At 54.1% G+C, this 20,253-nt stretch overlaps 1 protein-coding gene across 1 annotated transcript in view; it reads right to left on the bottom strand.

The window, feature by feature from the left end:
* PDE9A (phosphodiesterase 9A) overlaps positions 1-20,253 on the bottom strand; it is a 135,090-nt gene that overhangs the window by 28,420 nt on the left and 86,417 nt on the right. Inside the window, exons 5-7 of the mRNA XM_075542903.1 lie at positions 18,186-18,240; positions 16,630-16,700; positions 3,812-3,896 (exon numbers count right to left, since the gene is read on the bottom strand). Of these exons, the coding sequence (XP_075399018.1) occupies positions 3,812-3,896; positions 16,630-16,700; positions 18,186-18,240 (211 nt within the window). The remainder of the gene's footprint in view (positions 1-3,811; positions 3,897-16,629; positions 16,701-18,185; positions 18,241-20,253) is intronic.

The following is a 20,253-nucleotide window of genomic DNA, read 5'->3' on the forward strand; positions in this document are numbered from 1 at the left end:
GCACCATTAGCTCAGCTGCGGTCCCCTTGCTGACCTTCCCCTCCACACCGGTGGGCTCTGCAAGCTCACCATCAGCCCACACGACTTCCACACACCGCAGGAGAAAGGAGCGCTTGGTGGAGTCTCCTCGGTGCGCTGCTGTTCTTATCCCCAACCCGCTCCCTGCGGACATCCCCAGAGGTGCTTCAGCCCCGTGCGATGCAGCAGGGGTGCTGACACACATGGAGTCAAGGATAACAAGACCTCCCCTCTACCCCCCCACCCCCACACACTTCAGAGCAGTGGTGCCCCTGGGCTGTGGGATAATGATACGTGGCGTGATCACAACAACATGTGATCACGTCTGCCTTTAACTGCTTCCAGGATGAACATGTAGGTGTCTCTGGGGGACGCACACGGCTAAGTGGCCGGCTTCCAAGCCAAGGGCTGGAGGTCTGTGTCCTCCCCTGGTGCCTTGGAAGCAGGCTGGGCTATCTACAGCCCTAAAACTGTGAGGGTGCCATGCATTGGTGTAGCTTCTGGGTGCGAACATACACACACTTTTGGGTGCAACATACACACAACTCTGCAATTCCCAGGAGGGTCACTCCAGCTTTCTCGAAAGGACACGGCACATTGTTGGAAGCCAGCTGTTTCCCTGAGACTTCAGCCTGGAAGCAACAGGAAGCCTGTTTGGTGCCCGAAGCCTGGTAAAGTCTTTCAGCCCAGGCTGCTGCCCTGGCGCCCTCTGCCTCTGTACTCTGTTGCCACGGGAACAGGCACCCTCCCTTCCCACTTTCCAGCCGGCACCGTGGGGGGGGGGGGGGAGGTTTTATACTCACTGCACTGACTCTCAGTCTGTTCAGGGCCATTAGTTTGGGATGGAAGCGGAGACTGCAGACCCCCGAGTGCATCCCCATCATTGACTTCAGGGTTACAGTGGTCTCTGTGCTCCAGGGCCACCACATGGGGGTGTAGGCATGGAGCAGACACCCAATGAGGCCCGGTCCCAGCCCTATCAATGGGCATGCATAAACGCTGTGAGGGAGGGCAGCCCCCTGCAGCGGGGCTGTGTGCCTGAGGACAATCTGACTGCTGGCCCCGAAAGGCAGGTTCTCACCCACTGGGTGCCGGGGCCCTGCTGTGGTGTATGTGTGTGTGTGTGTGTGCGTTTGTGTGTGTGTGTGCCGGGATGCCTGGGGCACAGCTGGGCTCTGTCTGTCTGGCTCCTTGTCTCTCTCTGTGTCCCCGAGCTGGCTGACCCCCTGGGAAAAGGCATCTCCATACACACATTTCTGCCCCCAGAAACACACGAGGCCACAGCTGAGCAAGTCAGCCATGGGGACTGCAATTTTCAGTCCTCCAACACCATTCAAACAGGCTCCTGGTATCAATAGAGTCAGAAGTGCAGACCCCCAAATGTCTCCTTGCTCTCAACCTGAACTTGGTTTTACAGAGAGCAAAGGGGAGCGTTGCTGGTGGGGGGCTGGGGGTTGTGACAGGGGCCAGGGATGGTGGGTGATGCTAGGGTATGACCAGAGCCCAGGGCGTGGTTTTCTCTGATTATGGGAGTGGTTTTCCTGTTTGGGTCAAGGAGGCACATTTGCCATCCTGCCCTTTGGGAGATTTAGAAAACTCCGGGATGGGGAGTTGACCTTGCTCCAGAAACCTAGGAGGCCCCGGGCCATCTGCCCGTTGTTTCTGGTACTAGGAGCTCTGGGCAGCTGGGAGAGCCAGTCATGGCCTGGTGAGGCCCCCTGGCACCAGGCAGCTGGCCATTGAGCTCTTACTCAGGGCTCATTCCTATATGCCCTGGAGCCAGGCCTCTGCCTTACACAGCCATGGGTGGCCGTGCCAGGGAGCTCCTGGGGTATGTGGCCCTGACCTACACCATACATCCTGCCACCCTACTGTCACAGCCTACTGGCTGCCCACCTGGCCATGACCGCTGGCCAGAATCCATGGAGAGGTCCTGCATGGAGCAGATGGGGCCTGGCTAACTGTAGTTTCTCATCTGGGCAGGAAGGCCAGTGGCAGCTACGAAGGTCTGAGGCTGAGGGTGCACTGGCCACGACCAGGGGTCCTTGTGGCCCAGCCTCCTTCTGGGTGCCCAGCTGGGCCTCAGACTGGCACCTGTACAAGCACAGGACCCTTGCCCCTTTGAGTCTCCTGATATGGGGGTGGCAAAGACAAATTACTCTTTCATAATTTTCTATGGTCCCAAACTCCTTTGCCCCAAATCAAGTAGGTTGTGAGACATCTCTAAATTCAAAGTGGCCACAAAGCAGTGGGACCATATGTGGTACAGGGACCTCCTGACCTCGTTCATAAAGCACCATTTCCAGTGAGCCTCCCCCACATCTGGCTGTCCCATGCAGCCACCACAGGGCAGGCCAGTGCTGATGAACTCTCAGCAGGAACCATGCTTGGAAGCGGGCTCCCCTTCATCCCGGCTGCCACACTCCTCTTTCTCCTCCAGGCTCTCCTTGAGTTTATCAAGTCCGGAAGCGATGCTCCGTCCTCTCAGTGACCCCAGGCCATCACGGACACTTGCACAGGCTCACCTTCTGCTCTTCTGCGCACTGGCTCTCACTGAACCCTGCTGTGTGCCAAGGAGAGACCCAAGGCTGCGAGGACTTCATAGTACGGCTGTGTTTGTGTGTGTGTGTGGGGGGGGCGCTACTTATTAAACCAGCATGACCTCCACAGAGCACTCAGCATGGGGCCTGCACGCAGAAGTGCTCCACCACCAGCATCCTCACCACCACCATCACCCACGCTCGCCATCCTACCGCATCACCACCGTGACCATGACCACCACCACCATCCTAGCATCACCCATCCTCGCAGTCTTAGCACGTCAGCACCATCACCAGTATCAACACTGTCCAGCGCCACTGCCACCATCGCCAAGGCCAACACCGTGACCATGACGATGGCCACGCCCCTACTCGCCATCACCATTAGTCTTCCTGTCAATGTTACCAGCCACTTCACCCCCACCCCCACCATTCTGATCATCACAGGCACCTCCATCCTCAACCTGAACCTCGGCGTGCCAGCAGCTTCTCTCCTTATTTTCTTGATGCTGTCTCTGGCAGAGGGTCCTCTGTCCACAAAACACGCCTTCCGAGGGGCAGAACGGAGCCTGGGGTACTTCCCCACCAATCACAGCAGCTGGAGCCACCACACACTGGCTCCCCCGGATATGGTGCTTCTGCTCCTTTGTGTTGAGCATACTTCTGGCATGAGCGCCCTGGACTTCTCTTGTTCCTCTAAGTCAATCACCTTTTGCTGTCCCCTTCCTTTAAGAATAGATGTCAGCTTCCTTCAGATGGCTGAATTAGTACTAATGCTTTGCTCTGTGGGCGGATCCCTCCTCTTTAATATGAAGTCAGTTTCCTCGCCTCAACCTGCCGTGAGCCCTCCTTGATGATAAGAAAGCGAGACTTGAAAAGCAGGTCTCCAGTAGGTTAGGGCTGCCTCCAGACCATTCATACAAAACTCACCGCCACTGAGCGGATTCCAGCTCACAGCGACCCCACGGGACAGAGCAGCACTGCCCCTGTGGGTTTCCGAGCCTGGATCTCTTTAGGGGAGTAGAAAGCCTCATCTTTCTCCCTTAGAGAGGCTGGTGGTTTTGAACTGCTGACTTCGTGGCTAACAGCCTAATGCATAACCATTACACCACCAGGGCTCCTACAATCCATACAAACCAGAACCAAATAGAACTGTACCAGCTGTTCTTATAGGCAAATGAGAATAACCGCCTATTCCTCCCCGCCACACACGCGCTATCCTTGGACCGGTGGGCTCACCCTGCCGACCTTACCTGTTGCTTCTGGCTGCCAGCTCTTCCCTCATCTTCTTAATGTCGCGTTTGCATTTCTCAATCTCCACCACCTTAAGGCCTTCCACTGGCAATGAAGAGAAGCAGGGAGCTGGTTACTGTGTGCACACATGGAGGGGCCTGCAAGGCTGGTACTTCAGGGCTAGCCGGTGGCTCAACACACCCTGGGCAGGGCCCTGGTGTCGGGCAGTGGTGCCCACTCCTGCCCAGGATTCACCCCTCAGCTCAGTGAGTGCAGTCAGTGCCGCCGGGTCCTGGCCACCTAACAACCGCTGCTTCCTTCAGCCTCTCCTCTCCCCGGGGTTCTGTCCTGCACCCACTTCCTGTTTCCTCTCTCTTATCCCCAGTGCCAAACGACCGACCGACACGTGGGACAAAGAAGCCTTTTATCCCAGGGAAAGAAAGAAGAGAGGGGTGGGAGTGCATGTGGCCACACTGCAAATTAAAATTCAGCAGCAGGCTCTGAGGAGCTTCAAACCTTCCCAGCAAAGATGAAAATCTCGCGAAGCGAAAGCAGTTCATTGAAAGGTCCCCCACCCCGCGAGCAATTAATCAAGAGAGACAGTTGACGTAACATCCAGTAGGCATAAACCGGTCACGGTCGCCTAGGGCTGACAACATTCTGGGGACCCCACGGCCCTAAAGTCATGGTCTTATTGCCCTTGCGGTTTATAAGCCCAATGGGGACCAAACTTCAAGACATCCGCCCTGTGCATTTATTTAGCCCAGACACACTGCCAAGAGGGAAGCACTTTGGATAGATCTTTAGCTTAGACGTCTGTTCCCACGTCAAAAAAAAAAGTTGAATGTAATATATTTTTTTTGGTAATCACACCTCAATTTTTATGCAAAAAGATGTGACCCACGATGTCACTCTATTCCCCCTGGCGCTAAGCTTGCCTCTGAATCACTGCTAAAAATACCACGTGGAGAGTCTGCAGAAAATCATAACAACTCAACGGCATTTGACGGATTCTCGCAACCATCTCCCACCGTCCGGGAGAGCAGCTCTCCCAGCCTGGGAGCGCGTCAGCATCTCCAGTGTCTGGGGTCAAGCCGGAAACAGGGTGCGGCGCTTCTCCCCCCCCCCCCCCCCCTGCCCTGTGATGAGGACTCTGAGTCTGGGCTTGGGCGCTGGATCTGGAGGACTTGGCCCCAGGCCACAGAGGCTCTGTCTGTGCCCTCGTGGAAGCCCCTGGCTGCTCTCCTCCACCAGGATGGTTGCAGGGCACGAGACTGTGATGGATTGGAGCTCATTCCCTCCAAACGATACCCCAGTCCTCACTCCCACGCCGCCGGCGAGCGAGACACTGTTTGTCAGCAGGGTCTTTGAAGACGCCATGTCGGAGTAGCTGCTGTTTGTGGCTGTTGAGTTAGACCCAGCTGGTCCCCGAGGTCCTTGTTGATATGCTTGAGTTCATACTGGAGTAGGGTGGGTCTGAACCTAACCCCTTGTGAGTGATGTCTTAAGAATAAGAAGATCGGGACAGATGAGGAGAGGGGCATACATCCCGTGAAGACCAATGAGCCCAGGGCTGCCGGCAGGGCACGGTAAAGAAGGGCTTCCCCCGGCGTCAGTGGCTGATTTGGACTTCTAGCTTCCGGACCGGCGAGAAAACGCACCTGTTTTTCAAAGCCTTCCCTTTATGGGATCGTGTGTGTGTGTGTGTGTGTGTGTGCATGTGTGTGTTATCTATAGCTCCCTCGGGCTGCTGTTGGTGCCGTCGAATCGATTTCAACTCACAGCGACCCCGGATGCCAGAGCAGTCGCTCCATCAGGTTTTTGAGCTTGCAATCTTTATGGGAAGGAGAATCCAGGCGCTTGAATCGTGGTGCTGGTGAAGAACACGGAAAGTCCCGTGACCGCTCAAAGGGACAACCGATCTGTCCTGGAAGAAGCACGGCCAGAGCGCTTGCTCCCTGGAGGCAAGGATGGCGAGACTTCGTCTCACGTGCTTTGGACACGTTGTCAGGACAGACCGGTCCCTGGAGACGGACATCATGCTCGGTGAAGTGGAGGGACAGTGACAAAGAGGAAGGCCCTTGAGGAGATGGCCTGACACCATGGCTGCCTCAGTGGGCTTGGGCACAGGGACCATAGTGAGGGTGGTGCAGGACAGGGCGGTGTTGGGCACAGGGTTGCTATGGGGTGGAACCGAACCACACCCAATGGCACCTAACCACAACAGTGGTCTTTGTGGAAGCAGATCACCAAGAGGAGGCTCTGGGGGAGCAGCTGGGTGGTCGGTCCCCTGAACTTTTAGTTAGCAGCTGAGTGCTCAGCTGTTGCTCCACCAGGGCTCTTGAGGAGACGAATCTGGAGACCAAACCCACGGAGCATGTGTGGGGGCCAGGATGGTACAGCCCTATGGCCACCCGCTGCTCTGCTTCTGCGGGGGCACCGCCAGTCGGAGAACATGGCGATCACAAGGTTCCCACCTGCTCCTTCCTCGGTGCCTCGCTAAGAGGCCACCACCCACCAGCCAGTGTCCTGCTGTGACGCTGGAAGCGATGCCCCCAGTACTTCACATCTCAGCAGGGTCAGCCGGGGGGGACAGGCTTCAGTGGAAGCTTTCAGACCAACAGAGAGCCGTAGCAAGGCCTGATGATCGACTTCGGAAGGTTGGCCCAGGAAAACCCAATAGATCACAGCAGAGCACTGGGCACCTGGTGCTTGGAGATGCCCTGGCTCCTCCCTTCCTGGTGGGAAGGCACTCGACAGGTAGTGTGATCGCACAGCAACCGAGGTAAGCAAAGTTCAGGCAGTGCTTTGTTCTGTTGTTCTCGGGTTACTGTGGCTTAGAGCCAACTTGATGGCACCCGCCAAGAGCCCACACCCTCCTTGGAAAGCAGGTGTGGCAAGTGCTTCCTTGGATCAGGGACCCTTTCAGAAGTTGATGCATGCCAACAGTGGCCTTCTGAGGAAAAGCACGTAGCACACGCCCCTGCAGTTTGCATCCCGGTCTCCAGAAGGCTAGGGGAGGGTGTCTTTGGGGTCATTCTTGGGATGTGCTAGAGCCCAGTGGTTCTTAACCTGTGGGTCGTGACCCCTTTGGGGGGTCAAACAACCCTTTCACAGGGGCCGCCCAATTCATAACTGTAGCAAAATTACAGTTATGGCACAGATCACATAACAAAAATAATGTTATGGTTGGGGGGGGGGGTCACCACCACATGAGGAACTGTATGAAAGGGTCGCAGCCTGAGGAAGGTTAAGAACCACTGCGTTAGACTCACTCACTTGCTCACCTGCTTAACAGATGCCAAGGTGGGGTCTACCAGGAGCTGAGCACATGCACATTCAAATGTCTGTAGCAAGAAGGCACTCAATCTTGTTGATACACGAGGGGCAGAATATTCCAGAAAGAGGATGGTGCCTCGGTGCGGGACATGTGGTGTGGACTCTCACCTGGCCACTGACTGGGCCTGGGGAAGAGACACTGTGCCTGGTCATTCCCAGCTCCAGGGTTCAATTAGCTAGGTTTTAAATATATATATTTCCTGGATTTAAGATGTATGACCAATGTGGCAGCACAGCGCCTCTGTCGACTGACTCACGGAAATAACCCTGCGTGTATCATGCCAGCTTTCTGCCCTCTCCCTGGGTGTCCTCTCCTCTGGGGCCATTCACCCAGGCCCAGGGTGAGCTCCTGTGGCCTGCTGTGCTTCATTCACAGCAAGGCACAGCCGTCCCCACTGTCAGCAGATGGCCGCTCTCCTGGCTCCTGGGTTTTGATGCGTGCATGAGCATGTGGTCCGCCTCTCTCCACCCTGAACCCCATTGAGATCCACTTCTCTGGTCATTCACCGAGAGATGTTGAGTCCCGTTTATCGTGCACTATCCCTGCTGGGGCCCTCGAGATTCGGAACCGACGGTCATTATGCTTATGAAGGGACTGCTCGCCAAGGACGTGGGGGGTGAGTAACAAGATGGCAGGCGCTGTGCACTAATTGGCAGGGGAGATAAGCAACATGCCATGGACTGACGGAGCTGGGTGGGCACGGGGGTGGAGGTGGGGGAGGCAGTGGTAAGTCACTGCACTGCAGATTCAGGCCTGGTCCTTCCCTGGACTTCAGCTGCCTCTCAGAATGTTCCACCGCTCTCTCACAGTATCATGCCAGCCAACCCCCTTCACCCAGAGGAGAGAGAAAGGCAATGCCAGGAGCTGGGGTCTGGGCACAGCCATGTCACTCAAACCGAAACCCAAGCCATTCCGACACAGGGCAACGCTGTAGGGCAGAGCAGCCCGCCCCGGTAGGTTTCCCAGACAGTAACTCTTGACAGGGCTAGAAAACCTCATCTTTCTCCCCTGCGGCAGCTGGTAGTTTCGAACTGCTGACCTTGCTGCTGTTAGCAGCCCAACGCCTAGCCCACCAAACCACCAGGGCTCCTAGTCAAGTCAATAGAGGGGTGTAAAGCGTGCCGCTCACACTGTCAGAGGGAGGAACACCAAAATGATTGCCTATAGAATTTCCATGCTGTGGTTTAGCAGCAATTTCTCATTTTTAAACAATAGTAATACTATCGCTGCAGGTGTAGTAACAGAAACATTTTGTGTCAGTCCAGCTTCCATGGCATGGTAGCTACATAATCTGGTGTCAATTTGAGGATTAAGAGTGAAGGAGTAGAATCAGGATATAGCCAATGAGGCCTCTATGTGGGCATGGCTTTCTCCTGAGAATTCTGGGAACTTCTGGATTTTCCTCCTTGGAGGCGGGACACACTCTCTCTCTTGACTCCTTCCCTGCAAGACATCCCTGTGGAGAAGACACATGGAGAGAGGCTGCCGGTGCCAGACCTCTGGAGCTGGAGAAGCCATGAGGAGACCCCTGCCAGCGCTGAGATGCTTACAACGCCACTGGATCCACAAGACTTCCCACTCATGGCCTGTGATCTTCCTGCATTCAACCTCATTGTATGTGCTTTGTGAGTCTGAAGAGGACTTTATAGATTGGTATTGGACATATGAACTAACTAATACTGGACTTATGGACTTGATCTGGACTGGGCTGAGATGTTTTCTTAATGTGAAATTATTGTTAATAGAAAGCTCTTTCTTATACACATGAGTGTCTATGCATTTGTTTGTCGAGTCTACCCAGACGAGCACACATGGCATCGACATACTCACATGGCTGGAACTCCATGCTAATCACATGCTCAGGGCGGAGCTGCCTTTATCTCCCAATGATAATCAAGCCTCCAACCATACCAGGTGCTTCGTCTGCAAGGGCAGGGCCACGCTGTGGTTTTCCCTGCTGCCTGTGCTTTTAGAGTGGATGAGCTTGCCAGTATTTTTTTGTAGTTTGGCTACAAGATGGTGGTCAGTAGTATCTGCAAACCTATATCATCTTTTTTTGCGAGCAAAGTCGTGGTTTGGAGGAAAAGAAGGAGAATGATTTTTAAAAGGCTTCTGCCCAGTTGCTGATGACGCTGCAGCTAACAATCTGATAAATCACTGCCTGACATTCCACTAGACATTGCAAAATAATTTTGTGGTTAGCAGTCATATACTTTAAGAAATATGACAGTTACACCATTTGCGGGTATGTCTAGCACATGGGGTTCTATGACTACAATTGATCATCTCTAGAGAATCTGTGTATGGGAGGGGACCCACGGGGGGGGGGGGGCAGTGGTGACGCCGACCTTCAGGACTCCCCGCTCTCTGACTGTGTTTCTGAAAAGACCTGGACAGGCAGTGACCAGGGAGCTCAAGAATGGAGACAGGGCACTGGCTTCGCACGGCCCCACTGGTTTGCCTCAGACTTTGGACCAGTGGTTCTCAACCTTCCTCATGCTGTGACCCTGCAATACAGTTCCTCACATTGTGGTAACCCCCAACCATAAAATTATTTTCATTCCTACTTCATCGTTGTAATTTTGTGACTGTGATGAACCGGGTGACCCTGTGAAAGGGTCGTTTGATCCGCAAAGGTTGAGAACCACTGCCAGACCGAGGTGGGAGCTCAGGTAGTGGACTGGGCTAGATGTATCGGGCTGCCAAGCCCGGGTACCAGCCGGAAACCCCCAGCCACTCCGACAGAGAGGGATGAGGCTTTCTCTTCCCGGAAAGGTCTGCTGTCCTGGAAACCCACAGTCCTGGCCTGTCCTTTGGGGCTGACGTGAGCCGGCCTCAGTGAGTTTGGGTTGGGCACAGATCACGCATCCCGAAGTGAAACAGGGTTCTCCACCCAACCCAACGCTGCTCCAGCCCACGGTTGCCCTGCTGACTTCTCCTACCTAGGCATGGATCCTCAGACCAACTGACTTGCAGCTTTAGAATCTTCTGGAAAATCTGGGCTGTCCTCTCTTAGACTTTCTGCACAGGCCTCTTGCATAGCATAGGCTGTGAAGGAAAACCTCATAGGGATTTCCCAAGGGAGACACTGGTTTCAGGGGCGGGGACTCAGGGGGGCAGGAAGGAGCTGAGCAAAGCCGTGGGGCTACTGACCATCCCCTAAGAGCTGTGTGAATCCAGCTGGGTGGCAGCACTTCCTCCAGGGACGGGACTGGAGAATTTGCATAAGGCCTGTTTTTCAGTCACAAGAGGAAGAGCAAGGCTTGGCTTCCGCTCTCTAGGCTTTGGGCTTGAACTTTGTCCCCCAGGGGTCATCTTGAGCCTGGCTTATGTCGTGTTTAGGTTCTGGGCCCAGCCCGGGGCAGAGGGACAAAAGGTGGATGGGGCAGGGCTGCCCTGTGGTCTAGCCCCACCGCCTTGTCCAGCTGCCAGTCAGCCAACAAGGAAGGAAGGAAGGGAGGACAGAGCTCTGGGCAGCTTGAATGTCCGACCAGGAAGCGACTTGAGGCCCAGTTGTGCTCTTTGTTTATAAAATGACCTCTGACCTAAGGGGAAGCCGGGCCTCCTTGAAGCAGGCAGAGAATTTACAGAAAGGGGAAGAAAGGCTTTGAAAAGGCATCTAGAGGAACGGAGAGACTCTGATGTACATTTATATGGATATCTGAGTCCAAAGAATGATCTATTTGACATGCTCAAAGAATATACAGGAAATTCCATTCCAAACCCATGAGGAAGTGCTGGTCAGTGCTCGCTTCCTTGTTCCGGACAATGGACAAGGAAGACTGCGGAGGAACTGGAGCCCCGGGTTACAGTGCTTCTGAAGAACACTGAACGTCCCATGGAGTGCCAGAAAGACCCACAGACCTGTCCGGCAAGAAGTACAGCCAGAATGCTCCTTAGACGTGAGGATGGTGAGACGCTGTCCCACACAGTTTGGACATGTCAGAGAAGGACATCTGTTGGGTAAAGTAGGGGGGCAGCGAAAAAGGAGCCCCCCAAAGAGAGGGAGGCACACAGTGGCTACATGTATCTGTATATATCTCTGTGTTTAGATACATGTTGACTATACGTGCATAGGTCCCTGGGTGGATTGATTCATATATGTAATGTGAGCATGTCTGCATATGGGATGTATGTTAGTCTGGGCTGACTAAAGAAACAAACCCAGAGATAGTCATATGTGTGTAAGAGAGAGTTTTATATCCAATAGTAATTGTACATTAAGAAAATATCTCAGCCCAGTCCGGCTCAAGTCCATAACTTTAGTATTGGTCCATAAGTCTGATATTAGCCCCTATATCCGATACTAGTCCATAAATTACAGACTCACGCAGCACATGCAATGACGCCGAAAGCAGGAAGATCACAGGCCAGTGGGAGAAGTCATGTGGAAGCATCTCAGCGCTGGCGTGGCTCCTCCAGGTCTGGCTGTGTAGGCTGCGGCTCCCTCAGCATGGCTCCATGTGGCTTGTCCACTGGAATGTCCAGCAGAGAGTGTGTCCACCTCCAGAAAGGAGAACAGGTGTTCCCAGAATCCTCAGGACAAGGCCAGGCCCACACAGAGGCCTCCTCGGCTATGACTTGATTGGCAGGCTAGACTCCACCCCTTTGTTGAAGTTGACAGATTATGTAACCGCTACATTATGTGTATATGTATATTAATGTGTCTTTACATGTGTGAAGATGTGCGCGTGTATATGTTTGGTGCATGCCTGTGTGCTGGTGCACATGCCTGCGTGCATTAACAGGTCTCTGTGCATGTGTGTGGGGCCCTGGTGTAAGGATTTGCTGCTAACTGCAGAGCTGGCGCTCCAAACCCCCCATCGAGCCATGGGGAAAAGAGGCTGTCTGCTTCTGTAAAGATTTCGAGTTTCAGAAACCCTGCACAGTGTCACCATGAGTCAGAACCGACCTCGTGGCTGTGGGTTTGGTTTGGGTCTCTGTGTTTGTATGCGTGCCGGCATGCGCATGTAGATGCAGCTGTTCTGTGTGTTTTTATATGTGCTTGTATGAGTGACTGTCTCTGAGCCTGGGACGGCAGCGCAGCATGGGCCTCGTGCCCAGAGGCCTTGCTGGGCGGTGGCCCTGACCTGTTTGCCTCTAGCAGCTGTGCAGGTTCAGGACTGACTTTCTGAGTGGCTTGGCTGGGCAGTTCTCCAAGTGACAGAAGGTCCCTGCAAGGCCAGTCACCCCATCTTGGGCTCCAGCACTGTGTCTTGTCAGTGCGGTCCATACTCATGAGTCCAGCCTGGCCAGCCTGATAGTCAGCTGCTGCTGGAGACCAGCTAGGCGTCAGTCAGAAGCCCAGGAAAGGGAAGCCTCCAAGACTGGTAGCTTTCAGGGAGGAGGAGAGCCTGCTTTCTGGGGCACGGGAGCTAGCCATGCATACAGCAGGTGTTGGCAGGGGCAGACTGGCACCTGGGGGGAACCCCACTGCTTCAGCCCGAGTTGGCCACTGCCTGTGCCTCTCCTAGCCTACATCTTGTTAAGCCCTTCCTTTTTCCCTCCCTGAGGATCCATGCTCCCTGAGACTCCATTCCTACAGCGCCCAGGCCTCCCAGTTCCTGGTCATTAGTCAGACTAGCCATTAGTCTTCGGGCAGCATTGCTTGTGCTCGATGTTAACAGATAAGTCGGAGGGTTGAACCCAGTGGAAGAGAGGCCTGGCGATCCGATTCCACAGAGATCATGGCCAAGAACACCCCGTGGCATAATTGCACTCTGTAATGCACAGGGTTGCACCGAGTCGGGATCTACTTCACTGCAACACGCCTGGCTTTAGAAATCAGCAAAACGGACAGAGATGCACCAGACTAGCAAAAAGCCAGTAACCTTGATCTGTGCTGATGAAGGCGGGGGGCGGGGGGGTAGGGGACGTGCCTGTCCAGGGCCCATGAGCTGGAGCTCAGTGGGACGAATCGATGCTGTTGCGGTTTCCCCCAGTTGATCTCTGCCCTGGCGCACAGCCTGAGATGAAGAACATCTCTCCGGTGGGGAGAGTCCTGTCTGGAGTATTCCAAGTGCCAAGCAGCCAGAGGAGAGGGACTATGGATACCAAAAACACCCAACCCCAAAGAAACTCACTGCCATTGAGTCGATTTTGACTCTCAGCGAAGGTACAGGACAGAGTCGAATGAACCCTGGCCCCTTGCGGGTTTCCGAGGCTGTAAGTCTTTACAGGTGCAGAAAGCCTCATCTTTCTCTTGGACAGCAGCAGGTGGGTTGGATCCTCCAATCTTGGTGTCAGCAGCCCAACCGTAACTCGCTGTGCCACCACGGCAGAGGACCAAATAACCACGTGTCTCAGCCAAGGATCACACACCACGCCCAGGGGGTTGCCTTTCACCCCCATGGGAACATGGACAGCCTCTGTCGCCCACTGGTTATGAACATTTTCAGTGAAGATCATGGCAAAGGGTGAAGCTGGCTTCTTGGTGGGCACTGAGAGAAGAAGGCAGCCCGGGGGAAGCTGGGTGGGGCTGGGGCCAGGGAGCTCAGAGCACCTCAGCCCTCCCCGGCTGGGCATTTCCATGCTGGGGCTTGCTTCGGTGACTTTCCGCTTCTCTTGCTGCAGATGGGGACTGATTTCTGGAGAACAATTTCCCCACTCTTTGGCAGCACGGCTGCCCAAATCTGAAGACGTTCCTGCGTGAAAGATGGAAAGACCTCTTGCTCTGTATTGTGAGCCGAGGAAACCTCCTGCCACTGTGCCGATTCTGATTCATGGTGACAGCATGTGACAGAGAAAACCCGTGCACTGTGGTCGGATTTTCTATTGCCGAGCCCTGGCGGCACAGTGGTTACGTTTTGGGCTGTGAACGGCAAGACCAGCAGCTGGAGACCCCCGGGGGCGGTGTGGGAGCAAGGCAGGGTTTTCTACTCCATAAAGAGGGACCGTCTTAGAAACCCACAGGAGTGGTCCAACCCTGTCCAGCAGCGTCGCTGTGAGTCGGCCACGACTGCACATAGGACGTTGGTTTTTCTGTCTTGACATCTTCACAGGAGCAGATTGCCAGGCCTTTCTTCACTGGTGTCACTGGGTGGATTTGAACCAGTAACCTTCAGGGCAGTCGTCGATCACAAACTTGCTCGTGTCACCCAGGGACTTGATCGTAGGTTGAGTCGTGCTCTCCAAAAGGATCTGCCCGGGTCCTAATCCCTGGACCTTCTTCGGGAAAAGGTTTTTGTAGATGGAGTTACCCTAATAATCTCAAGGTAACATCATCCTGGCGTGCGGGGAGCACCCATGTAGGTGTCCCAAGAAGAGAAAGGAGAGGGAGGTTTGAGATGCAGAGGCACGGGGGAGAAGGCGGAGGAAGAGACTGGAGTGAGGCTGCCACAAGCCAAGGAAATGTGGAGCCATCATGAGCTGGAAGGGTTCCTTTGGAGCTTTCAGAGGGCACATGGTTTTGCCCACACTTGGTTGTCAGACTACTGTCCTCTAGCACAGTGGGAGCATCCGTTTCTGGTGTTGTAAGCACCCCGTTCATGGTGCTGTGTTACGGCAGCCACACAACTCCCCTGCATGGACTGTCCCCGACTTCCTTTGCAGGGAGGGCATGGGCCCAGGGTCCACTCTGTTCCTGGCTTTGAATCAGTAGCCAGTGATGCGGAGAGGTGGCATCATGGCTGCAGCAGGGCTGTGAGGGCCGAGGGGACCACTGGGGCTCTGGCAGGGTCTGGGGCTCCAGCAGGATGGCCAAGCTGACACCCTCAGAGTTCAGCATCTCGGGCATCGTTTCTGCTCTCAGTCACACCAAGCCCTCCAGGTGGCCCTGGAGCTGCCCACAGCCCTTGAGAAAAAACAACTCACTCTTTCTGCTGCTTGCAATGGTCCGGCCTGGTGGCTCAGCCTCTTTTCTCATCTGCGTCTGCAGTCCACCTGTGATCCCCGGTTCTCAACAAGCAGGTGTCTAGGGAGGGGGGGGCGCCACCATCAAACAGGGCAAGAGGGCTGAGGGCTGCTAGCCAGGACCCCGGACACTGGTCCTAGGTTGATTCGGTTTTCTAATATGCTGCATGGTCTTGGAGAGATCGCTTAACCGTTTTGTTCCCTGACTTCCTCGCCATCCAGCGGCGGGGAAAGAGCTGTTTTGAAGCTCAACTGAACAAGCACAGTGCATCGATATTACAGTGGATTTCAGGTTTCACATTACTGACGTGGAACTGGCTTTTGCATTATCCTAATGCTTTTTTTTGCCCTTGGCAGAATTACAAGACATTCAGACGATGAGAGAGACATTCAGCAAGTCATAGGAATCTACACCAGCCGGAGGCATGTTTTTGGCCATGCTGTGCCCTTGGCCAGCCTCATGAGTCCCCTTCTGAGGTATTACATATGTAACACTGTCTTCAATACTGGGATAAGAGAATGCTGCAAACGGGCGGCTTTAGGGAACAGAAACATCCTCTCACCGTTTTGGAGGCTAGACGTCTACATTCAGGTGCTGGTTCTGGGGAAGGGTCACCTCAGTCAGCTGTGGAGGCAGGTCCCTTCCCTCTGTGCTTCTGCTCCCGAGCACTCTTCACGTGGCTAGCACGGTTCTCCTCCGCTCCCCCGACCCTTGTTTCTGCATGCTAGCTTTCCTTTAATCTCATCCATGTCTCAAAAGGAGCCCTGGTAGCATAGAGGTTAGATGTCCGGTGCTCACCCCAAGGTCAGCTGTTTGAAACCGCCAGCAAGCCGCTCCGCGGGAAAGAGGAGGCTCTCTACTTACTCCTCTGAGTGACAGTCTCGGAAACCCACAGGGGCAGTTCTCCTCTGCCCTGTAGGGTCGCTGTGAATCAGCATCGACGTCACGGCAAGGAGGGTTTGGTCTTTTTTAAGGTTTCAAAAGGGGTTGACTCAAAATATACCTTACACGACCCCCGGTCACCGAGCGAATAAAAGTCAGCCCACTGCCAAATGGGATGAAAGCCCAGCAGAGAGATCAGGGTTCACCGCAGCACGTGTCTTAGAGACACACAATTCAGTTCAGAACAGTACTCTGTTTACTAGAGGGGTGCTGCCCACGTGCTAACCTGAAGATTCGAACTAGAGGTCCAAATTCACCCCAGAGGGCCGCTTCACCTCAATGGTGAGTGGAAACCAGGGGGGGTCCATTTCATGGACAGGGTGTGGGCTGGGGGTGGGCAGGTAGAGCATGTTGTCATTTATGTAAAGAGTGCACGTGTGCGCGTGCGCGCACGCGTGCGCACACACACAGGCACTCCACAGAGGGAGCCTAACTCAAGAGGACTGGCTGCCTTGGGGAAGCTCTGAGCTTGCAGCTGGTACTCTGGCGTTCTGAAGACATGTTTGCCTACAAGATCGTGTTACCTCTACATCGGACGGATGGACGGGTTGGCTCGCCACCATCCTCACCTTTGTTACCAGCCCAGCGGGTAGTTAAGCATTGCCGGAAGGGAAGACTTAGCTGCCGCCTCTTCCCCCCTCACCCGCCGTCCAGGGGCACTGTTCTAAGGTGGTGAGAAAGCTTAGAAATGAAGTCCCACTCACATTCCACTCGCTTCTCTAGCGTGGCCAGGTGGTTTGCAACTTCAGCCTTCAGCTCATTGATCTTGAACACCCTGGGGACGGAGGAAAGAGATGAAACACACACTTGGATCTACAGAGACCTCAGCAAAGGCCCGGCGAATCGCTACTGTGGGGTTGACCAAGAGGGGAGACTGAGAGGGGGAGACCAAGAGGGGGAGCCCGAGAGGGGAGACCGAGAGGGGGAGACTGAGAGGGGGAGACCGGGAGGGGGAGACCGAGAGAGGGCCACTGCTCCCGTGGGCTCAGGCACTACCAGTTGCTTATCAGGAGCTTACAATGTTGGGGGCTGAGGGAGAGGCAGACACCCCCAAATCACATCACTGGGTGTTTCCTCCAAGAGTAAGGTGACCAGACATCCCGCTTTTGGCGGGACAGCCCCGATTTTTAACAATTTGTCCGCGTCCTGTGGCATTTTAAAAAGTCCTGATTTTTGGAAAGAATGCACGACAAGCTAGGGTATACGGTTTTTGGCTGCCATGTGGCTATTTCACCAGGATGTGAGTTTTATCAATGGCGTCCTGCTTTACCAGAGGGGACATAGCGGCTCGCATTGGCAGGGGCACGTCTTCCTGCCCCCCTCTGGGCTGGGAGTGCACGCTGGGGGAGGATGTGGTTCCTCTGAGCTCCGGGCAGCCCAGCCTGCAGACCCTGCTCCCCTGGGCACAGGCCACCTTCCAGAGGACACCTGCTCTCTCAGGACATTGGTCCACTCAGTTCAACAAATCCCGAGCTCCCATTGTGCCCCCTCTCTCATTTTAATCACCAGGTGGGGGGGGGGTGTCACAGGGCTCCGTGACATTCTGAGAAACTGAACATCTTTACCTCAGACTCAACACGGGAGCTCAGAATAGGAAGGAAGCCCCACATCGACACTGAACCACAGCAAGAAAACTTATTCTTCAAAACCCGAATTGCGCCATGAAAATATTTGTTTTTAGGAAAGAAATTTATGGTTTTGTTCTTATTTATTACAATTATTAAAAAAACCCAAACGGCGTCAATCCCTAAAGGTGGCCATAGGAGCCACCGGAGAGCAAGGGGAGAATGTTCTGGCTTCAGCTTCTGCTTGGCATGGTCTGTGCTCCAGGGGGCCCTGGGGTCTGTGGTCCAAGTGGGTCCTGGGTTCTGGGGTCCAGGGGAACCTGGGGTCTGTGATCTAAAGGGCCCTGGGGCCTGTGGTCCAAGTGGGTCCTGGGTTCGGGGGTCCAGGGGAACCTGGGGTCTGTGATCTAAAGGGCCCTGGGGCCTGTGATCCAAGTGGGTCCTGGGTTCTGGGGTCCAGGGGGCCCTGGGATCTAAGATCCAGGAGGTCCTGGGGGTCTCTGATACAAGGGTGCCCTATGGTCTCTGATATACAGGGGTGTCCTCTCCGGACCCCACTCAAGTTGGCTTCAGTAGGGAAACAACAGCAGGCAGTTTCCTGCCAGGCTTGGGGCAAGGCTCCCTCCTTTGCCATCCAAATGGAAAGCACCCCGTCCCTCCCGGCGGTACAGCAGTATGTACCAGAGAGGCTCTACCTGGAGAACTGCTCCGCCAACTGGGCCAGCATGGTCTGCATCAGTTCTTCTTTCTCTGCAAGCAAAGAACAGAAAGACAGGTGGAATGCGGGCAGGGGCCAACATTGGCGGGCTTCCCAGGTCCGAATTCTGTGCTTCCTGGGGCCACGGCCCTGACACGTGACTTGAAAAGCTGCCTGGGTTACCTGGAGGGACACTGGCCTCACTGTCAGGTGTCCATGGGGCCCGAGACTTTCCTGCTCGCCTTCCAGTGCCCTGTCCCTCCTTGGCTGTTCTCGTCCGACAGGCCTGTGCTCTCAGTGGTCACTAGGAAGCATGTCCAGGCTAGTGTCCTTTATGGATGGCCCAGCTATAAACGCTGGTGGGCTGGGGCTGCCACACGTAGGAGGTTTCCACTTGGTGCCTCGGTCCATTTTATGGGCAGTAATTGCCATGACAAAGTCAGTGCAAGGCATGTCTCAAGTTCAAAAACACGGTGTTCTCATGGTGGGTGCCACCGAGAGGACGCTGGCCGGGTTAAGCAAGTTTGTCCTTTGGTTGCCTGGCCTGTAAAACTGGGCTGGGTGGCTGGTTTTGCAAGGTTCACGTCCCAGACTGCATATAATCAATCACCTGCCTTCCTGTTTCCTGGTCGTGCCCAATGGCTACCTTGTCAGGTGGTAGAGGGGCTCACAATCCTGATCTTCTTAGAAAGACCACTAAGACGACTAGGAAGAAAGACATGGCAATCCTTTTCTGAAAAATTACTCCTGAAATCCTGTGGGCTGCGGCGGAGCACTGTACCAAACAGGGCCGGGAGATGATCCTTCTGAGGCACCCTGTGGCCACAGCAGTGGGCGCGAGATCCCCAATGATCCTGAAGATGGGGCAGGGCTATCTGTGCTTTGCTCCTGGCACACAGGGCCCACAGCAGCCACCAAAAGCACAAAATCAGACTCTTTGGAATGGAGACTGCTCTGGACTCTAGTTGACCATTTGTTCCTGCCCCAAAACACTGAGAACCCACACAAGCCTGCGTTCTGAGTTCCTGCGTCTTCTGCATGAACTCACACCTAACCCTTTATAAGGGACAGGGTGAAATTCGCCTCAACAATCCAACCAACAAAATCTCATGAGTCCAATTTGGCAGTGGGGCTCAAAAGCTGAATATATTTGTATCCCCTGGCCCAGGGTGTCCCTCTTTGTAGGATGTAATCACATATGAACAAAAAGACCTGATGCTCATCAGGAGGTTAGTTTGGCCTCTGAGAAAGGTCATAACCTGTGTGTATGTCAGAGGGGGCTCCATAAACGAACGCTGCCCTATCTCTGTTACGGAATCACATCAAGGGATTCTGGAAAGGTCATGGAAAACTGAATTCAGGAATTATGGAATTTTTCCATGAACTATTTGATGCGTGTCCACCCCTGACTCCCCCCCTAATAGTCTGTTATTTAGAAATAGTATCTTGGAAAATATGCATGTCTGTGGTTAAAGTAAAAAATAGTTATTGAACTGGGATATGGATTTCATATTTGAGAACATATTGGGAAAATGCATTCCAGATTAATAATAGTAATCTTTCAGTTATCAGATTACACATGATGAGGCCTAGATGCCCCTGGGTGGTGCGAACAACGAAGCCACTCAACTGCTAACCGAAACCCTGGAGGTTGGAGTCCACCCAGAGGTGCCTCGGCAGAAAGGTCTGGTGCTGCACTTCCACAACTTCCGCCAATCAACCACCACCCGATGGAGCATGACGGCAACCAGCTTGGATGATGTAAGATACTTTTCTCATTTTGGCTTTTCTGTATCTTACATGTGTTCTATCGTGAGCACATACTAACTTCATAAAAAGAAACCTCAAGTCATCAAACTAAGCTACCTGGCGGGATCTTATTCCTTCACCGGCCATCTGAAAGGGGCTACCACACACTCCAGACACCCTCCGACTTTCACGTTTCATGTCTTCAGTCACAGGAGAAAAAGCATGCTTTGTCACAGCTGTTAAAACAATGTGTCATCCAGGAAACGTCCATAGAGCTAACTGGACCGTCCACTGTCAGAGCCTGTAAGAGGGGGCTG

The sequence above is a fragment of the Tenrec ecaudatus genome, chromosome 2 (assembly GCF_050624435.1).
Source record: "Tenrec ecaudatus isolate mTenEca1 chromosome 2, mTenEca1.hap1, whole genome shotgun sequence".
NCBI classification, from domain to species: domain Eukaryota; kingdom Metazoa; phylum Chordata; class Mammalia; order Afrosoricida; family Tenrecidae; genus Tenrec; species Tenrec ecaudatus.